This window comes from Oryctolagus cuniculus, chromosome 1 (genome assembly GCF_051225735.1).
Source record: "Oryctolagus cuniculus isolate XC-2025 breed Fujian yellow rabbit chromosome 1, ASM5122573v1, whole genome shotgun sequence".
In the NCBI taxonomy this organism is placed as follows: domain Eukaryota; kingdom Metazoa; phylum Chordata; class Mammalia; order Lagomorpha; family Leporidae; genus Oryctolagus; species Oryctolagus cuniculus.
Genome location: NC_142867.1, coordinates 177,851,523 through 177,867,534, shown reverse-complemented (window position 1 = coordinate 177,867,534; position 16,012 = coordinate 177,851,523). Strand labels below are relative to the sequence as shown.

Here is a 16,012-nt window from a genome sequence, read left to right as displayed (position 1 = left end):
AAAACACAGTCCTGCTTAATGGACAGCAGCAGGCACAACTTGGCATTCATATTGTGGGGATTAGGTCTGACCAGGTTCACTGTGACGATGTAGCCTGTAGGCCTCCTCTAGACAGGAAGAGGCTGGCTGGAGTGTGGGAGAAAGGACCCACACCTTTGCTGTCTATGGTCCTGGCAAATGCGACTTGATTTTCAGGAAACACAGCACAAATTATCAGAAGTTACAGCTTTCTTGTTTTCTTTTTAAATCTTGTACTCTGATATTTAAAAATGTTTCTATTATACCAAGACAGAAAATCTGCTTTTGAAGACTTCCTAGAAGTTTAATAAGATTAAGACTGGGGCAGGCATTTGGTGCAGTTGTTAAACCAAAGATAACTCCCTCATTTGGGGAGTGAACCAGCAGATGGAAGGTTGATATCCCTCCTCTCCCTGCCCGCTTCTCTTACCTTTCAAATAAAATGAGGATAGAGAACTTTTAAAAAGCAGCTGTCCTTTTTCCCCACCCACAAACTGAACAATGTTGTGCAAATGCTCCCAGAATCTTTTCCATATGTACACAAACATATATATGGGTGTGAGTGTGTGTGTGTGTATCTCTATTATGGCCATCTATTCAGCAACATATTTTTCAATCAATATAAAATCTTGAAAATTGTCATCAATTCTTCTTACCCCTTATTCTTTATAATAGCTACACTATAGTTTATTATATCACAATAACAAAAACTGTGTATTTTTATCATATCTGAAAATACTTTGCTGGGATGAACATTTTGGGGTAAATGAAGGTAAGAACACAGTGATCAGGGGTTAGGGGAATGAAAGTGCCTGTTTTCCAGTGCAGGTGGTGAGTTTATGCTCATCCACCCAAACCTCTCCCTGCAGCCTACAACAGTCATTTGCAGGCTGCGCTGAGCTCCACACACTCCACCAGACCTCAGCCCAGCCCTTTGTAGTGTTTGTTCCTGCTCCCACCTGCTGTGGCCTGTCCACCATTGTCACAAGTCTAGCCTACCTGTTTATATTTGTTCCTCAGCCTCATTGAGATAAACATGCAAATGTCTGAAAACAGTCACCTTTTGTTTTTTTCTTACTGGGGTGTTCCTATTTTTATTCAGCATTTTTGCCATTTTTTTAAAAAATATTTATTTGAAAGTCAGAGTTATACACAGAGGAGAGGCGGGGTGGGGGGTCTTCCATCCAATGGTTCACTCCCCAATTGGTTGCAACAGCCAGAGCTGCACTGATCAAAGCCAGGAGCTGCTTCTGGCTCTCCCATGTGGGTACAGGAGCCTAACGACTTAGGCCATGTTCCAGTGCTTTCCCAGGCCATACCAGAGAGCTGAATCGGAAGTGTAGCAGCCAGGACTTGAACCAGCACCCATATGGGATGCCAGCACTGCAGGCGGCAGCTTTGCCCACTACATCACAGCTCCGGCCCCAAGCATTTTTGCCATTTAAACAAAGATCTGCCCCTAAATTCCATGTATTGGTAAAACCATTTCAATTTTATTTCTGTCCATCACCAAGCTCTGGGAAAATTAGGAAATCCTTCTGAAGAGCTAACATTAAGTTTGCAATGCAATTCTCAGGTTAGTTTGAATATATGAAGTATTCCCTGGGCTGCTTCTTGGGTTCAGGCACTGTGGCAGGTGCAAGGAGATAATCAGGGAGAGAAAAAAACATGGTATCTGTGCTCATGGAGCTTGTATCCTAAGTGGAGTCAGAGAAACAGACAATTAAATTGGATCAAGATTCCAGGCAGTGTGAGATTTGCTGAGGATATTGTGAATAAGATAACGTTTAGCGGAAATTAACCAAAGAGAATGTAAGGAATCTGAAACTTGATAGAGTTTGTCACTGTTGAGCCAGTAGAGACTTGCGCTGCCTGCTGAGGGTGAGAAGTTTTTGAATAACCCCAGATGTAATGATTGACGCTCCAGGTGGACCCGTTGGACAGAACAGCCCCCCGGCTCACGCTCTTGCAATGTGCTTCTCAAGTGGAGCTCCTGAAAAATGGCTGCTATGGCATTTACATCACTTCCCGCGTCCTGAAGGCCTCGGACCATGACACGGAGGATGAGCGGATCATCTTTAAGATTTTACGAGGCCCACAACATGGACATCTGGAGAACGTGACAACAGGTACTGGCTGCCTTAATCCTTGCAATTGCTCATTGTAAAATACCCAGTGGTGAGCAGGGCTGGAGAGTAATTTCATTAAGTGCAAGCCTATTTGGTAAACACTCCCTAGGGCTTCCTGGCCTATGCTGTTTATAAATCAGTATTGGTGTTAAAGAGGGTTTGAAGCCGAGTTTTCCTAAATTCGGCCTGACTGAAAGAGCTGAATTCCGATTGTTTACAGTTGTTTTCAATGGCCATTTGATAAGGCAACCGCAGGGGACATGGTGAGTCAGGACACAGTTGGTATTTGTGACTCACTCTTTCTTCTATCATGGATTCTAAATGATATGAAGTCAGATTCTTTTTCAAATTTTAGTGTTTCCCAATGTTTTTTCTGGGTTGTAAATGATTTTTGCTTTATGAAGAGAGTGATCGCAATATATCACTGGACAAGATGGCACCAAATTATAAAGTTTTATTACCATATCTTTCTATTTCCCTTCCCTTTATATTTTCTTTAAGGCAGATATCTCAGAAGCAAAGTAAATTTAAAGCCTAATTTAAGTTTGTTGCATTTGAATTTTAATATAGTTGCAGTATTGCTAATTTCTTTTATAAGAGATACTTTTTCTGTTCTTTAAATCTGTGTTTAAAAGAATAAAGTAGCTATATAATTTTATCAGCTCTTATTTAATATGTTGATTATCGTGAGCTTCATGTATTTCTTTTATAGGTGAATTTATTCATGAACAATTTAGCCAAAGGGACCTACGCAGAAAGACCATCCTTTACATCATAAGCCCATCTTTGAAGGAAGTGACTTCAGACCTGGTGGAGTTTCAAATCATGGACCCCAGTGGGAACTCTGCCACTCCTCAAATGTAAGCTTTTTTGCTTATTCAGTAGTCCTGTCTATAACCTGCAGAATGAATCTAAGGAAAATGAAATGTTCTTTTTCAAAAAAACTAAGAAGACAAATTGAAACAGCATTTCAAATATCACAGAATTTAGTTTAGAGAAGGACTGCTTAAGGATAGAAAGCCGGTAGCTTTAGAGAGAGTGGAAATGTTAGAAAGTTAGGCGGGGTGGTGCTGGGAAACTCACACCATGCATGTAGACGCGGACTCTGTCACTCTCACACCCAAAGAGGCTCCTGGCTTGACCCTTCCCCGGGCATCCGGGACTGGGCTGGCGTGCTCTTGTACAAACCAGGCAGCGAGAGGTCACTGTAGCTCCAGGTGAGCAACAGAATCTTCTAAGCTACCTGGGGTCAGGAAGAGTGAGGCCGTGGGGAAGGTTAGCCCACCATCTCTCCTTCCCAGACAGCAACAAGGTATCGAAGGCTGTAACTTACAGGTTAGCAAACCTATCACAGTGAGAATGAAGCCAGCAGAAAGGGAAAATACACCTAGTGACACTTGCAGGGCGCAGGAAGTGATGGCCCTCTGAATCCTCTAGTTTAGTAAGGTTAATAGACCGTGGTGGCTTCCCCGACTGGGGCGCCTTTCTAGGCTTTCATGCTGCTGACCTCAAGGAACCCACCACCTGGTGGGCGGTCACAGGAAGGCCAATTCATTCTCCTTGGGCTGCGTGTTTTCTTGTCCCTTCCTTTTATTTAATGCCCTTCCCTGGAACCTCAAAGAAAAGCTGTCCATTTGCCCATGTCTTACTATTCACCATATCCTAGTCACTCTAAATGCCATAAGTGAGTACAACCCTGTTATGGTCCTTTTAAGGTGGGATGTTGATAAAGGAAGAAAAGAAAGCTGAGAAACCTCTTTGTACTCCTCCCTTTTTCTTTCCGATCCTCAATTGTAGTTCCAACCCTCACCAGCAGAGGTCTCTGTTGTCATTTTTACCAAAAGGCTGGCATCCTCTAAAAACATCCCCAGTATTCTATCTTCATAGTCCTGACACCGTGTAGTACCTGGTCCAGATGTATTAATCCCACAGATTTTTATTAAATGGCTTCTATATGCCAGGAACACCACGTTAGGAGTTGGGAAATAGGCAACGAAAACCTGGCCCCTGGCATTAATATATAATCCTGAGGTTATAAAATTAAACAGATGACCCCACCTCATACACTGCCTTTGCCTAAGATTGGTGAGTCCTTAGAATCACAATTGTTACAGGAAATGTATCAGCTACTTTCGGTATCAGACAACTTCCAATTCTCAAGAAAATATAAAAACAAAAACCTTCCTGTCCCCAAAACGTTAATAAATTGACTCTACTTGGTTCTCTCTCTTTTTTTTTTTTGACAGGCAGAGTGGACAGTGAGAGAGAGAGACAGAAAGAAAGGTCTTCCTTTTGCCGTTGGTTCACCCTCCAATGGCCGGTGTGGCCAGCGCATCGCACTGATACGAAGCCAGGAGCCAGGTACTTCTCCTGGTCTCCCATGGGGTGCAGGGCCCAAGCACTTGGGCCATCCTCCACTGCACTCCCAGGCCACAGCAGAGAGCTAGCCTGGAAGAGGGGCAACCGGGACAGAATCTGGCGCCCGGACCGGGACTAGAACCTGGTGGGCCGGCGCCGCAAGGCAGAGGATTAGCCTATTGAGCCACGGCGCCAGCTCTACTTGGTTCTTTAACAAGCTATATTTCAACCACAAAACAGAATACTGAAGAGGCTTGCTGTTGACCTATGATTGGCCTCTGGTCCTCCACACGTGAGCACAGTGTAGCTGACCGATGGTGCTGCATGGACACTGCTTCACCCATGTACCCTTTTCCTGTTTTTGAAGATGCTTTATGTTTTTAAATAACCCTGAGAGTCCTTTGAGGATCACAGCAGAATTTACTTACTGTAATTATAACTGCTAGTGAGGATTTCAACCAGGCTCCTGTTTGGGTTGGATATCAGTTTTCATATACCCATTCCGGAGCTATTTCTACTTCAACTTGAAACTATTGGAACTAAATGCTGTAACATATGCCCCCCAACAGGGGGGAATGCAAAAATATCTTTGATTTTTCTCTGACAGAAATTAGGTTATTTTCTTCAGAGCAGGCAGGGCGAGGTAGAAATTACTCAGTATTTATCTTCACAACTTGGGGGTGGTAGAGTTGTCCCCAACCTTATTTGTAAATAAATATCTTCCAGAACGAGGAGCACATTTTTCCAGTGAGAAGCAATGTTGTGAATACCGGATTGTCTTCCCAAGACAGCCAGCAAGTGCCTAGTTACAAGTACAATATAAAACCTGTATTTGCAATGTGGTAACTTTTTTGGTCTTGTAATCACCACAACCAAGTGGGAGTTAGTTACCATCGTGACCCTGAATGGGTGATGACGAAACTGACGCATGGAGTTAAGAAGTGGCTTTTCTCCCAAGGCTGTGCAGGTGCTAGGTGCTGGGCTTCGGGTCAGGGGTGCAGCTTTGGAGTCCCTGGCTTTCCTCACTGCACTGAAAAGCTTGCTGCCCATTCTGAATGACTCTGCTAACCTGGCCTGAAGGGAGGGAAGGGGCAGCAAGTTTCCCTCCCATCTTTCTCTCCAGATGTGGGCCAGCCAGGCAGCCAAAAAGAAGGAATACGTACTGCTTGGGAACCGTATTGCTCAGTGGGTTTTTACAATGTTAGTTATAGGTGTCAGTATTGATGTGCCTTCTACATCGATCACATTGGGAATTGGTAGAATACAGGGGCAGCATTGTGCTGCAGTGGGTTAAGCTGCCACTTGGGACAACAGCATATCATATAAGAACGCCAGTTCAAGTCCTGGCTGCTCTGCTTCTGATCCATTTTCCTGTTAAGATCCCTGGGAAGGCAGCAGATGATGACCCTTGTACTTGGGTTCCTGCCAACCATGTGGGATACCCAGATGGAGTTCAAGGTTCCTGGCTTCAGCCTGGACCAGCCCAGGCTGTTCTGGGCATTTGGGTAATCTACCAGCAGATGGAAGATCTCTCTGCCTCTCCCTTTCTCTCAGTCACTCTGCCTTTCAGACAAATACATTTTAAAAATACATATTAATAATAAACCATTAAACTTGAAACTAAAAGATGCCATTTGAGCTTTATCTCTGCCATTCACATAGTGATTATCTAAGCCTTAGAGACCCTATCTGCAAAAAGGGTGCAATATTACAATTTGTTTAGAAAAACAAAGACAATCAAAAACGTGAAAGCATCCCATGTGTCCTGTAAATACCTCGGATGCCATCTGTGACAACCACTGGTGTCACTAATTCCTGTGGATACGATGAACTGCGAGAGAAGTGTCCTGGAAACCTTTGGTGGACTAGAAAACCTACTTTAGGCCGGTGCCGCGGCTCAGTAGGCTAATCCTCTGCCTGCGGCACTGGCACCCCGGGTTCTAGTCCCAGTTGGGGCCCCGGAGTCTGTCCTGGTTGCTCCTCTTCCAGTCCAACTCTCTACTGTGGCCCAGGAAGGCAGTGGAGGATGGCCCAAGTGCTTGGGCCCTACACCTGCAAGGGAGACCAGCAGGAAGCTCCTGGCTCCTGGCTTTGGATTGGCGCAGACCTTTCTCTCTGTCCCCCTCTCTCTCACTGTCTAACTCTGCCTGTCAAAAAAAAAAAAAAAAAAAAAGGCCTACTTTAAATTAGAAGTTGCTTCTGAGATGATTCACAAAGCGAACACTCGATGTGCGTATGAACCAACATGCTCAGTGCTGCGGAACACTGGCTTAGAATTACTAGAATCATTATGAATACACGCAGGGTAAAAGCCTTCTTAGGAGCAGCCATTTGGTTGAGACACTGACTTGGACACACACATCCCACGTCAGAGAGCCTGAGTTCAAATCCCATCTCTACTTCCCATCCAGCTTCCAGCTAATGTGTACCCTGGGAGGCAGCAGGTGATGGCTCAGGCAGTTGGCTTCTTGCCTTGCACATGGGAGACTGGGGGTGAGTTCTATGCTCCTGGCTCCAGCCTGACCCAGCCCTGTCTGCTGCAGGCAGTTTGTCTCCCCCTCTGCCTTTCAAATAAATAATATTTTTTTAAAAAATTTACCAAACTGTTTGAAAAACAAAAAACCCTTTTGTAATGAAGCTAAAGGGACTAGTGGTGCAATCTGGAGCCAAAGGGGGCCTGTGTTCAGTGGGAATGTCCCAGAATCTAGATTGCCAAGAAGTTTTATTTATGGCAGTCTTTCTGTGTCGTGTCGGAGGATTTTCCATTTTAAAAAGTGTTAGAAATATTGGTCTCTTTTTTTTTAAGATTTTATTTATTTGAGAGGTAGAGTTACAGACAGTGAGAAGAAGAGACAGAGAGAAAGGTCTTCCTTCAGTTGGTTCACTCCCCAAATGGCCAGGTCTCCCACACGAGTGCAGGGAGCAAGGACTTGGGACATCCTCCACTGCTTTCCCAGGCCACGGCAGAGAGCTGGATTGGAAGAGGAACAGCCAAGACTAGAACCAGTGCCCATATGGGATGCTGGTGCTGTAGGCAGAGGATTAACCCACTGCGCTACAGTGCCGGCCCCAGAAATGATGTTCTTTAGGTAAGAATAATCAAATTTGTACCAGCTAACATTATGTGGGTTTTTTGGGGGTGGGGGAAGATGTATTTATTTGAAAGGAAAAGTGATAAAGGAAAAGAGAAGTCTTCCATCCTCAGGTTCACTGCCCAAATGACAGCAATGTCTGGGGCTGGTCCAGATTGAAGCCAAGAACCTGGAACTCCATCCAGGTCTCTCACATGGGTGGAAGGGGCCCAAGTATTTGGGTCGCCTTCTTCTGCTTTCCCAGGCACATTAGCAGCGAGCTGGATCAAAAAGTGGAGCAGGTGGGACTTGAACTGGCACTCCAATAAGGGATGCTGAAGTTGCAAGTGGCGGCTTAACCTGCTGCAGCACAGCTCTGGCTCCTAGCATGCTTGTTTAACTGCATCCCATCCCAGAATCTGAGATGCTTCTATGAACTGGGACTCTGTCGGAGATAAGATTCGCAGTGTGTGTAAACCTGCCTGGACTACAGACCTGCCCCTCCGTCATCCCACCCCCACACAGACGAGCTTAGGGAACAAGTTCTTCATGGAATGCATTTGTGAGATACTGTTGTAAAGACCAATTACTTTATACTGTTGGAATCCATGAAATTCACATATTTACATTTGGCTAAGTGCCTGAATTTCAGGCACTGTGCTAGGTGCTTTCACGTGTATTGGCTAATCTGCAAAACACACTCCTCTGGGATCAGTAAGGAACTCTTGGCTCAAAGCATTTCAGCAATTATCCCGCAGCTCCTTGGATGAGTGACAGCTGATCATGAACTCGGACATCCAGATCTACACCAGTGCTCGTCTTACAGGCTTGTGCCTTGGCGTGTCTATCCTTGGGCTCAGGTTGAATCTCCTAGATGCTCTGCATAGCTCCCAAACTAAGTTACACAGGGCCTGCTTCATTCAGCACAATCACCTTTGAGAATCACGGAACGTAGCCACTCTCTGGCCAAGAGAGTTTTCCTAATGCATCTTCCATGTAGACCTCTTTCTTGTGCCCGTGGAACAAAGAGTGAACTTCAAAAGGAAAGTTGGCCCAAGTTGAAGTTCTTGGTAATGCTGTGGCTGTTTCTCCAGCTGCTGGAGAAGGCACACTCTGATTCTTTTTCTTTCTCTGGCTACCTGTGTTTTACGCATTGGTGCTCTATTACCCATAGTTGGCCTTCAAAGAGAAAGGACAGAAGAAATAAAAACAGAAAAGGAATTTCTATCAGGTGAACTTTGCAATGTTTCAGCAGCTTATATGAAACACCTTGTAGGGGAAGAGGTTGAAACTCTTGGCCAGCTAATGCATCCACATTACCTGCAAGCCAGGAGCTAAAGGATTTGTCTCTAGACTGGATCTTAGGAAAACACAAAGGGAAGGAAAACAGCACTGATTAAGCACCCACTGTGTACAGGTGCTTTATCCATGTTAACTGATTTCAATTTTAATCATTTCACATGAGTATAGTTCTCATTCTGAAGATAATGAAAATTGGGACCTGGAGAGACTTATTGGACCATAATCATTCAGTAATAAGTAGTTACAAGGCGTGTTTGACTCCAAAGCACTTGTTTTGGGTACTTGCTAAACTACTTCTTGGCTAAACACTATTTCCCTGTTATAAAGAGAAAGAGAGGAAAATGAAAACACAGGTGTTCATAGAATTTGATTATTGAGCTTAATATCTTTGAATTGATCTCTTCGTTTGGACACTTGGAAAAGTATTTTTTAACATTTCATCTTTCTTAAATCGTGTGCTGCTTGATTAAAAATGATAATCTAATTATATGATTAATCACAATTTTAGCTTCCATAAAACTTTTTACTGAGAAGCTCAAAATACTTAATGAGCATTTATGAAGGTTAATTTAACCCCTTTGAAGTATAGATGCATCATCATTATATGTGGGGAAGTGAGGAAACTGAGGCAGGGAGGGGCTAAATACCTTTTCACAACTCTTACTAACCTAAGTTAACATCCCAAATCCTGAAGAGGTGTTGTAACACCAAATGTTGCTTTCATTTTGTTGTTCCTTCACATAAATGAATCAAGTAGCCACAACATAAAACACCAGAAAGCATGTGTGTTTTACTCTTGAACAGTCTCTCAACCTTAGTTGAATTATCTGCATTTGGAGGCAGATGGTACTTTCCCATAGGGGAGCATCCTGTGCAGGGTAGGCGTTCATCAGCATCCCAGCTTCTATCCACAGAATGCTGGTACCACCCTCTTCCCAGCTGTGACATGAAGGCTTTCTGCGTACAGCCCCAAATGTTGAGAACTACACACATGCCTAAGAAAATAGCATGCATGTGTGTTATGATTTCTGATAGAATGTTCTTTTATCAATGCCATCTTTCTCTCTACTCTAATAAAGTCTAACAATAGACAGAGAATCCAGAGTAAATTAGGCCTAGAGAGAACATATGGGCATCATCTAGCTTAGCATTTTTTTCCAGTTCTGTGAAAGATGATATTAGTAGGGGTGGGGAGAAAAACATGTCCAGTGATCAACTTATCTTGGGAAACAGTGTGCTAAACAAGATTTCTTTGTTTAATTAGAAAATATTTGTTCAGTACTTACTATGTCCTAGACACTATGTCCATAGACACTCTATGGGAGACTTGGGATACATCAATGAACCGAAGACCCGTGTTTCCTAATCTAAGTCAGGTGGCATGGCATACGTGATCTCCACATTGGAGAATGAAAAGGTCTGTCACCGTAATGGGGATTGCAGGGGCCAGGCTTTAGGGAGGAGGTTGCGATTTTAAGTTGAGTGTTTATTTTATTTATCTATTTATTTTGTATTTGACAGAGTTACAGAGAGACAGAAAGGTCTTCCCTCCATTGGTTCACCCCCCAAATGGCTGCCACGGCCAGCACTGCACTGATCCGAAGCCAGGAGCCAGGTGCTTCCTCCTGGTCTCCCATGCGGGTGCAGGGGCCCAAGCACTTGGGCCATCATCCACTGCCCTCCTGGGCCACAGCAGAGAGCTGGACTGGAAGAGGAGCAACCGGGACTAGAACCTGGTGCTCATATGGGATGCCAGCGCCGCAGGCGGAGGATTAACCAAGTGATCCACAGCGCTGGCCCCAAGTTGGGTGTTTAAATAGCTTTCCTTTGGCTTGACTGCTTAGAACTAGTGCATGCCAGAGGAACTAGAAGCCTCACAGCAGCTAATCCAGTTGTATTTCCAATAATCCATGCTGTTTCTCTCATTCACATTAGTGGTGGTTGAAGACCATGATGTAGCTTTAATATTGAACCAGCTTTTCTATGGTGATGAAAGCCCCAAAACCCTATGGAGGTAGTTCTGAACTGGGGTGACCTTCCTCCCAGGGTCATTTGACAGTGTCTGGGTTGTTCAGACTAGAGGGAAAGAAGTGCTGCTCTGTGTAATGGGTATAGGTCAGGGTTGCTGCCAGATAGCTTTTACACACAAGGCAGCCCCCACCACAAAGGATCACTTGTTCCAAAATGTCCACAGCGCTGAGGGTGAGAAACCCTGACCTGGTTTAAGGAGTTTTCACCTCCTTTGAACTGACCAGAAATGATTGCCATATGGGTTTCACATAAAGTGTGTCTGTAAACTTCATTTCTGAGCACAGAATGAATTTTACTCATTGGTAATAGGAGAATGGAGGGATCATGAAAATGTGAAGACATGAACCAACACGTATCTACATGACACCTCACACGTCCAGAACTTTCCAAGTTTCTCTCATGGGCTCCTGCGTTTGTATATTAACATAATGCTAAGCATATAGCTGCTTGGCTTCTTGCAGGGAGAATTCCCAAGTGATTGCCCACATCTCTTATTTTTCTCCCAGGTGTTTATGTAGAGTTTAAATAATCACAGTGTCAGCATAGAAAGGTCTTCTCAAATACGGGGCTGAAAAAAAAAATCACATTCAAACATATGTTGCCCATATCCTGTAAGTATGCAGGAACTTTGCTATTTAAATATTTTTCTGGAAAATACATAACTGGCTTAAATTTCATGGTTTCTCAATTGTTCTTCATTACTCGCAGTGAGTAGACTTAAGAAAACGCAATAAAATGTTGTGTAATGACAATCTTAACCCATAAACATTATGTAGCTTTCTAATGGTGCTTCAGAGAAATGCATGCGCATTCCCAAACACTGAGCCCTTTATACTTGGAAGCTGCATAGTCCTATGAATTGTTGCCTTTTGGATCTAGGTCAGCAACCACCTTACATTTAGTTTTAGGCACTGAGATCACCCAGATCTGCAGAGTGACATTGGTGGATTCTTGGGTGTCGTGGTTAGCAGCACAATGGGTAGATTCTCAGAGCTACACGTTGATATTCACGTGAACCTTACCAAGACCCAAATTTATTTGTTTTACCTCCCTACTCTTCCCTTCCCTTTTCATCTTTCTGTCTTTTCCCCTACCCCATCTCACTGATTTTTTTCCCCTCTTCTCATTTATCTGGATTCTTTAGGAATTCTTAGCAACATGTTCTTTCTGTTAGAATTTATGATATCCTCCTTGCTTGCTATCTTATACTAATTCTTTAAGTCTTTATTTCTGTATTTCTTGATTCTGTCTCATGCCAGATTTGAGTTCAATTGAATCAAAAACTCATGAGGAGCCCAGTATATTTTAATATAAGGATTCTGGTTTAATGCCAAAAACATTATAAAGTCCAATATGCAGTAACAGTAAGCTTCATATCTAATGACTGAATAAGTATATTTCTATAGAGGTATGAACCTCTGCTAATTTCACACTTCTGCCCTCTCTCTCCTCCAGGCTCTCAAGCCTTAAGTATGAACCAGAGCAATTGCAGTCATTTTGCTAGTGAACTTCTTAGGCAGGGTGTGAGTACGACCTGTGACCAGAGCAAGGTCACCAAGCAGCTGGGAATAAACTTGCTCTCAATTTGAATTGCCCCCAGGAAAGGCTGGAGAGCCTGTGAAATTTGTGAACTCAAGTTCCACACAGTAGGCCACAGAATTTCTAGTTCCATAAAAAAAAAAATTAAAAATTGAGAGGGAAAGGTATCAATCAATCTGTGAATCTGGGAGTTTTAGAAGTACAGTAAGGTAACTACGGAGTGTTTCATGAAGCCAGAATAACAGGAAATAAGAAAGCAAAAGCTCTGGGGATGTGATCCACAGCCATGGTGAAGGCTGCCATGTCCTGTATGCTGCTATATTGCAAGGTCCCTGGTGGTGAAAACAGTAGGGACATGCCTAGAAATGTTTAGGTGAGACATTCCAGTACTCGCCCCTCAAAAAGGGTGAAGGTGAGAGGGGATTTCATGTTGCTCTACTTGAGATCAAACAAGAATCGTGAGGGACTTCAGTCGGGAAGAGCAGTGGTAGAGGCAGAATGGGAGACTTGGCGTCATCAGATTCATGCTTGAATTTTGTCTCTGCCACCTGTTAGCTTTACCAGAGCTTTTTGCCTTTGAGCAAGCTACTTACCTTCTCTGAAGCTGGATTTTCTTTTCTTTATTGAAAAAATAAAAGTTCTCTAGATGATGAATATTAAAGATGACAATTTCCATCAGATGTTAGACTCAGTAAATACATCATAGAAAAAGAATACTCTTGATTTATCAGATTTATTCAGCTGTATGCAGTCAGCCCTCCACATCCATGGGTTCCATACCCACAGTTCCAACCAACCACAGATCAAAAATATTTCAAAAAAACTATCTATACTGAACTACATAGACTTTTTTCTTGTCATTATTCCCTAAATGATACAGTGTAGCAACTAGTTACATAGCATTTACATTGTGTTAGGTACTATAAGTAATCTAGAGATTAACATATACAGAAGGATCACATAGGTTATTTGCAAATACTATGCCATTTTTGGTGATGAACTTGAGCTTTTGAGGATTTTGGTATGCTTGGGGAATCCTGGGACCAATCCCTTGCCAATCATGAGGGACAATTGTAATTGCACCAGGCTACGTAGAAGTATGGCCTTTGACATATACAGAGAAAGGCATAGATAACAGTTTTAAAACACATGCATGTTTTAACTCCTAGGCACATCATCAAGGATAACTTGTTAAACTGAACACAAGTTCAGAGAAGATAGGTATGTGGAAGGGCTTTTACTGCACGAATGAAGAAGGCCTCCAGATGAGAGGGGATTTCATGTCAATCAATGCCTTTGCCAAAAATAAGTGTCTCTTAGAATTTAACAACTGCCGGTTCCTTCCCTTTGGATCACTCAAGTCCGAGTCCCTTTTTGTGATTAATAACCGTGAGCCCTTTGGTAGTCTTTCAACCTTAGTTTATTCATTTGTGAAATGGAATTCTAGTACTTGTACTGTCTGCTTCACAGGGTTGTTGTAAGAATCAAATGAGAGAATGTTAATAAAGCTTTCTTGTGAACTACAAGGTATCAAACCAATGTCAAGAATTTCTATCCGTGCTGTAGGTTGAGCAACCACACCAGCCACCAGGATGAGAACCTGTGGCTCAGTCTCCCTCCCAGCAGAGAATCCCTAATGAGCACTTCTCTGTGTTTCTTATGGTTTCCCTTTCCTTTTCCCTTCCTGCACAGATTGGAGTTGAAGTGGTCTCATATCGAATGGTCACGGACTGAATACGAGGTCTGTGAGAATGTGGGTGTGTTGCCCTTGGAAATTACCAGAAGAGGATATTCCATGGACTCGGCCTTTGTTAGTATAAAGGTAATGGCTATAAAATGCAAATTGCTAAGCTAAGACTTCTTTGTTGGTTGGTGCCTTTATTAGAAAAATTCAATGTACTAAGGAAAATTCAAAGCATGGGGATGTTACTGGATTTTGAAAATCCTGTGTGCACAATATCCTTATTCCTAGCTTTCATCTGGCCTAATTAACTCCCAGACAGGGTTCTTTAAACCAATTTTTAGTTTTGAAATTGGTTACTTTTTACACATTTTAAGGTCTTATTTCAACACATATTTTTTATTTATTTATTTGAGAGGTAAAGTTAGAGAGGGAGCGACGGAGAGAAAGGTCTTCCATATGCTAATATATTCCCCAGATGGCCACAATGTCCAGAGCTGCGCTTGTCCAAAGCCAGCAGCTTCTTCCAGGTCTCCCATCTGGATGCAGGGGCCCAAGCACTGGAGCCATCTTTCACTGCTTTCCCGGGCTATAAGCAGAAAGTTGGATTGGAAAAGGAAAAGCCAGGACACAAATCTGATTCCCATATGGGATACTGGCCTCACAGGCAGAGTCTTAGCCTACTGTGCCATAGCACCAGCCAGCACTCTTTTAAGTTTTAAAGTTTGATTTCACAGGGAGATCTATCCAACTTCATGAACTTGGTCCCAGCTTAGCTGCAGAAGAAGTTAAATGTAAGAAAGTCTGCGGGGCGTACCCAGTGTTTTTAGTCCTCAAATGGCTTTCTTTTGGAATGTACCCCAGTAACTTCCCCTAGTATCAGAGGAAGAGGTAAATCAGAGGGCTTAACCCTGTGGTAAGAGTCACCAAGTCATGTAAAATTACCAGAGATTGTATTGTATAGGAACTCTGATATATAAAGAATTTTCAAGTGATCATTTTTGCATTGGTCAAGTGCTGTTCCTTGCCAATGACCTGAACAATGGAGTACAATCTAGCGTTAAAGGATCTGTTTGGAGTCATAAAAACCACAGCCCTTCAAGAGATGGAGACCATGAGAAGCTGCACATTTAATGATCAAAGGAGGAGAATGAGCCTGACCCTCCTCCTCGGTCTGGTTAAAAAAAAATTAAAAGAAAAGCACAGAGTTAACTTCTGTGGAAAAATGGCATCTCTGTTAATTCTCAGTTACTGCAATGAATTCAAATCACCCTCAACACCTCATGCACCCAAGTCAGCCATATCTGGATGTGGTCCGTATCTTTCCAGTGCATATAGGCTCTTTTTCCCCTGAGTTTTATTGTTATTAAAATAGCAGAAAACGCGATATGCTGTGTAATTTTCCAGAAGACTGCTTAGAGGTGGTTTGCTAGTAATCCTCTGGCCCTCCCTAGAAGGCAGCATATGCTGTAGTCTGCAGTTTTGGGCCCTGTTACCATCCACCTTTCCAGGTAGAAAGAATAGACATGATGTGCATGGAACCTCGTATCTACTTAAACTGAATGCCCACTGTGAACCTGTCTGCTGAGTGTGCAGGCCTTCATCCAACAAGGTCCCTGAGTCTCTCAGGATTTCTGTACCTGGAGCACCTCCTACTACCTTACTGGCCACTTGACAGGGAGAGAGAAAGCAGTTTTGCTCCATTTTGAATTGTGTACCTTCACCTGACTGATTACTCCAACTACCTACCTTGCTCCAGACCATTCTTTTTCCCACATAGGATTCTGTAAACTCAGTGGTGGTAAATACTAGGTAATTGCACATGCAAGACCCATGCAGGGAAATATAGCTCCCAGCATATGGTGGCTACAGGTGTACAATGG

At 43.2% G+C, this 16,012-nt stretch overlaps 1 protein-coding gene across 1 annotated transcript in view; it reads left to right on the top strand.

The window, feature by feature from the left end:
- Nucleotides 1-16,012, top strand: part of FREM1 (FRAS1 related extracellular matrix 1) — a 176,824-nt gene that overhangs the window by 135,712 nt on the left and 25,100 nt on the right. Inside the window, exons 26-28 of the mRNA XM_002708087.6 lie at nucleotides 1,946-2,147; nucleotides 2,860-3,007; nucleotides 14,141-14,270. Of these exons, the coding sequence (XP_002708133.3) occupies nucleotides 1,946-2,147; nucleotides 2,860-3,007; nucleotides 14,141-14,270 (480 nt within the window). The remainder of the gene's footprint in view (nucleotides 1-1,945; nucleotides 2,148-2,859; nucleotides 3,008-14,140; nucleotides 14,271-16,012) is intronic.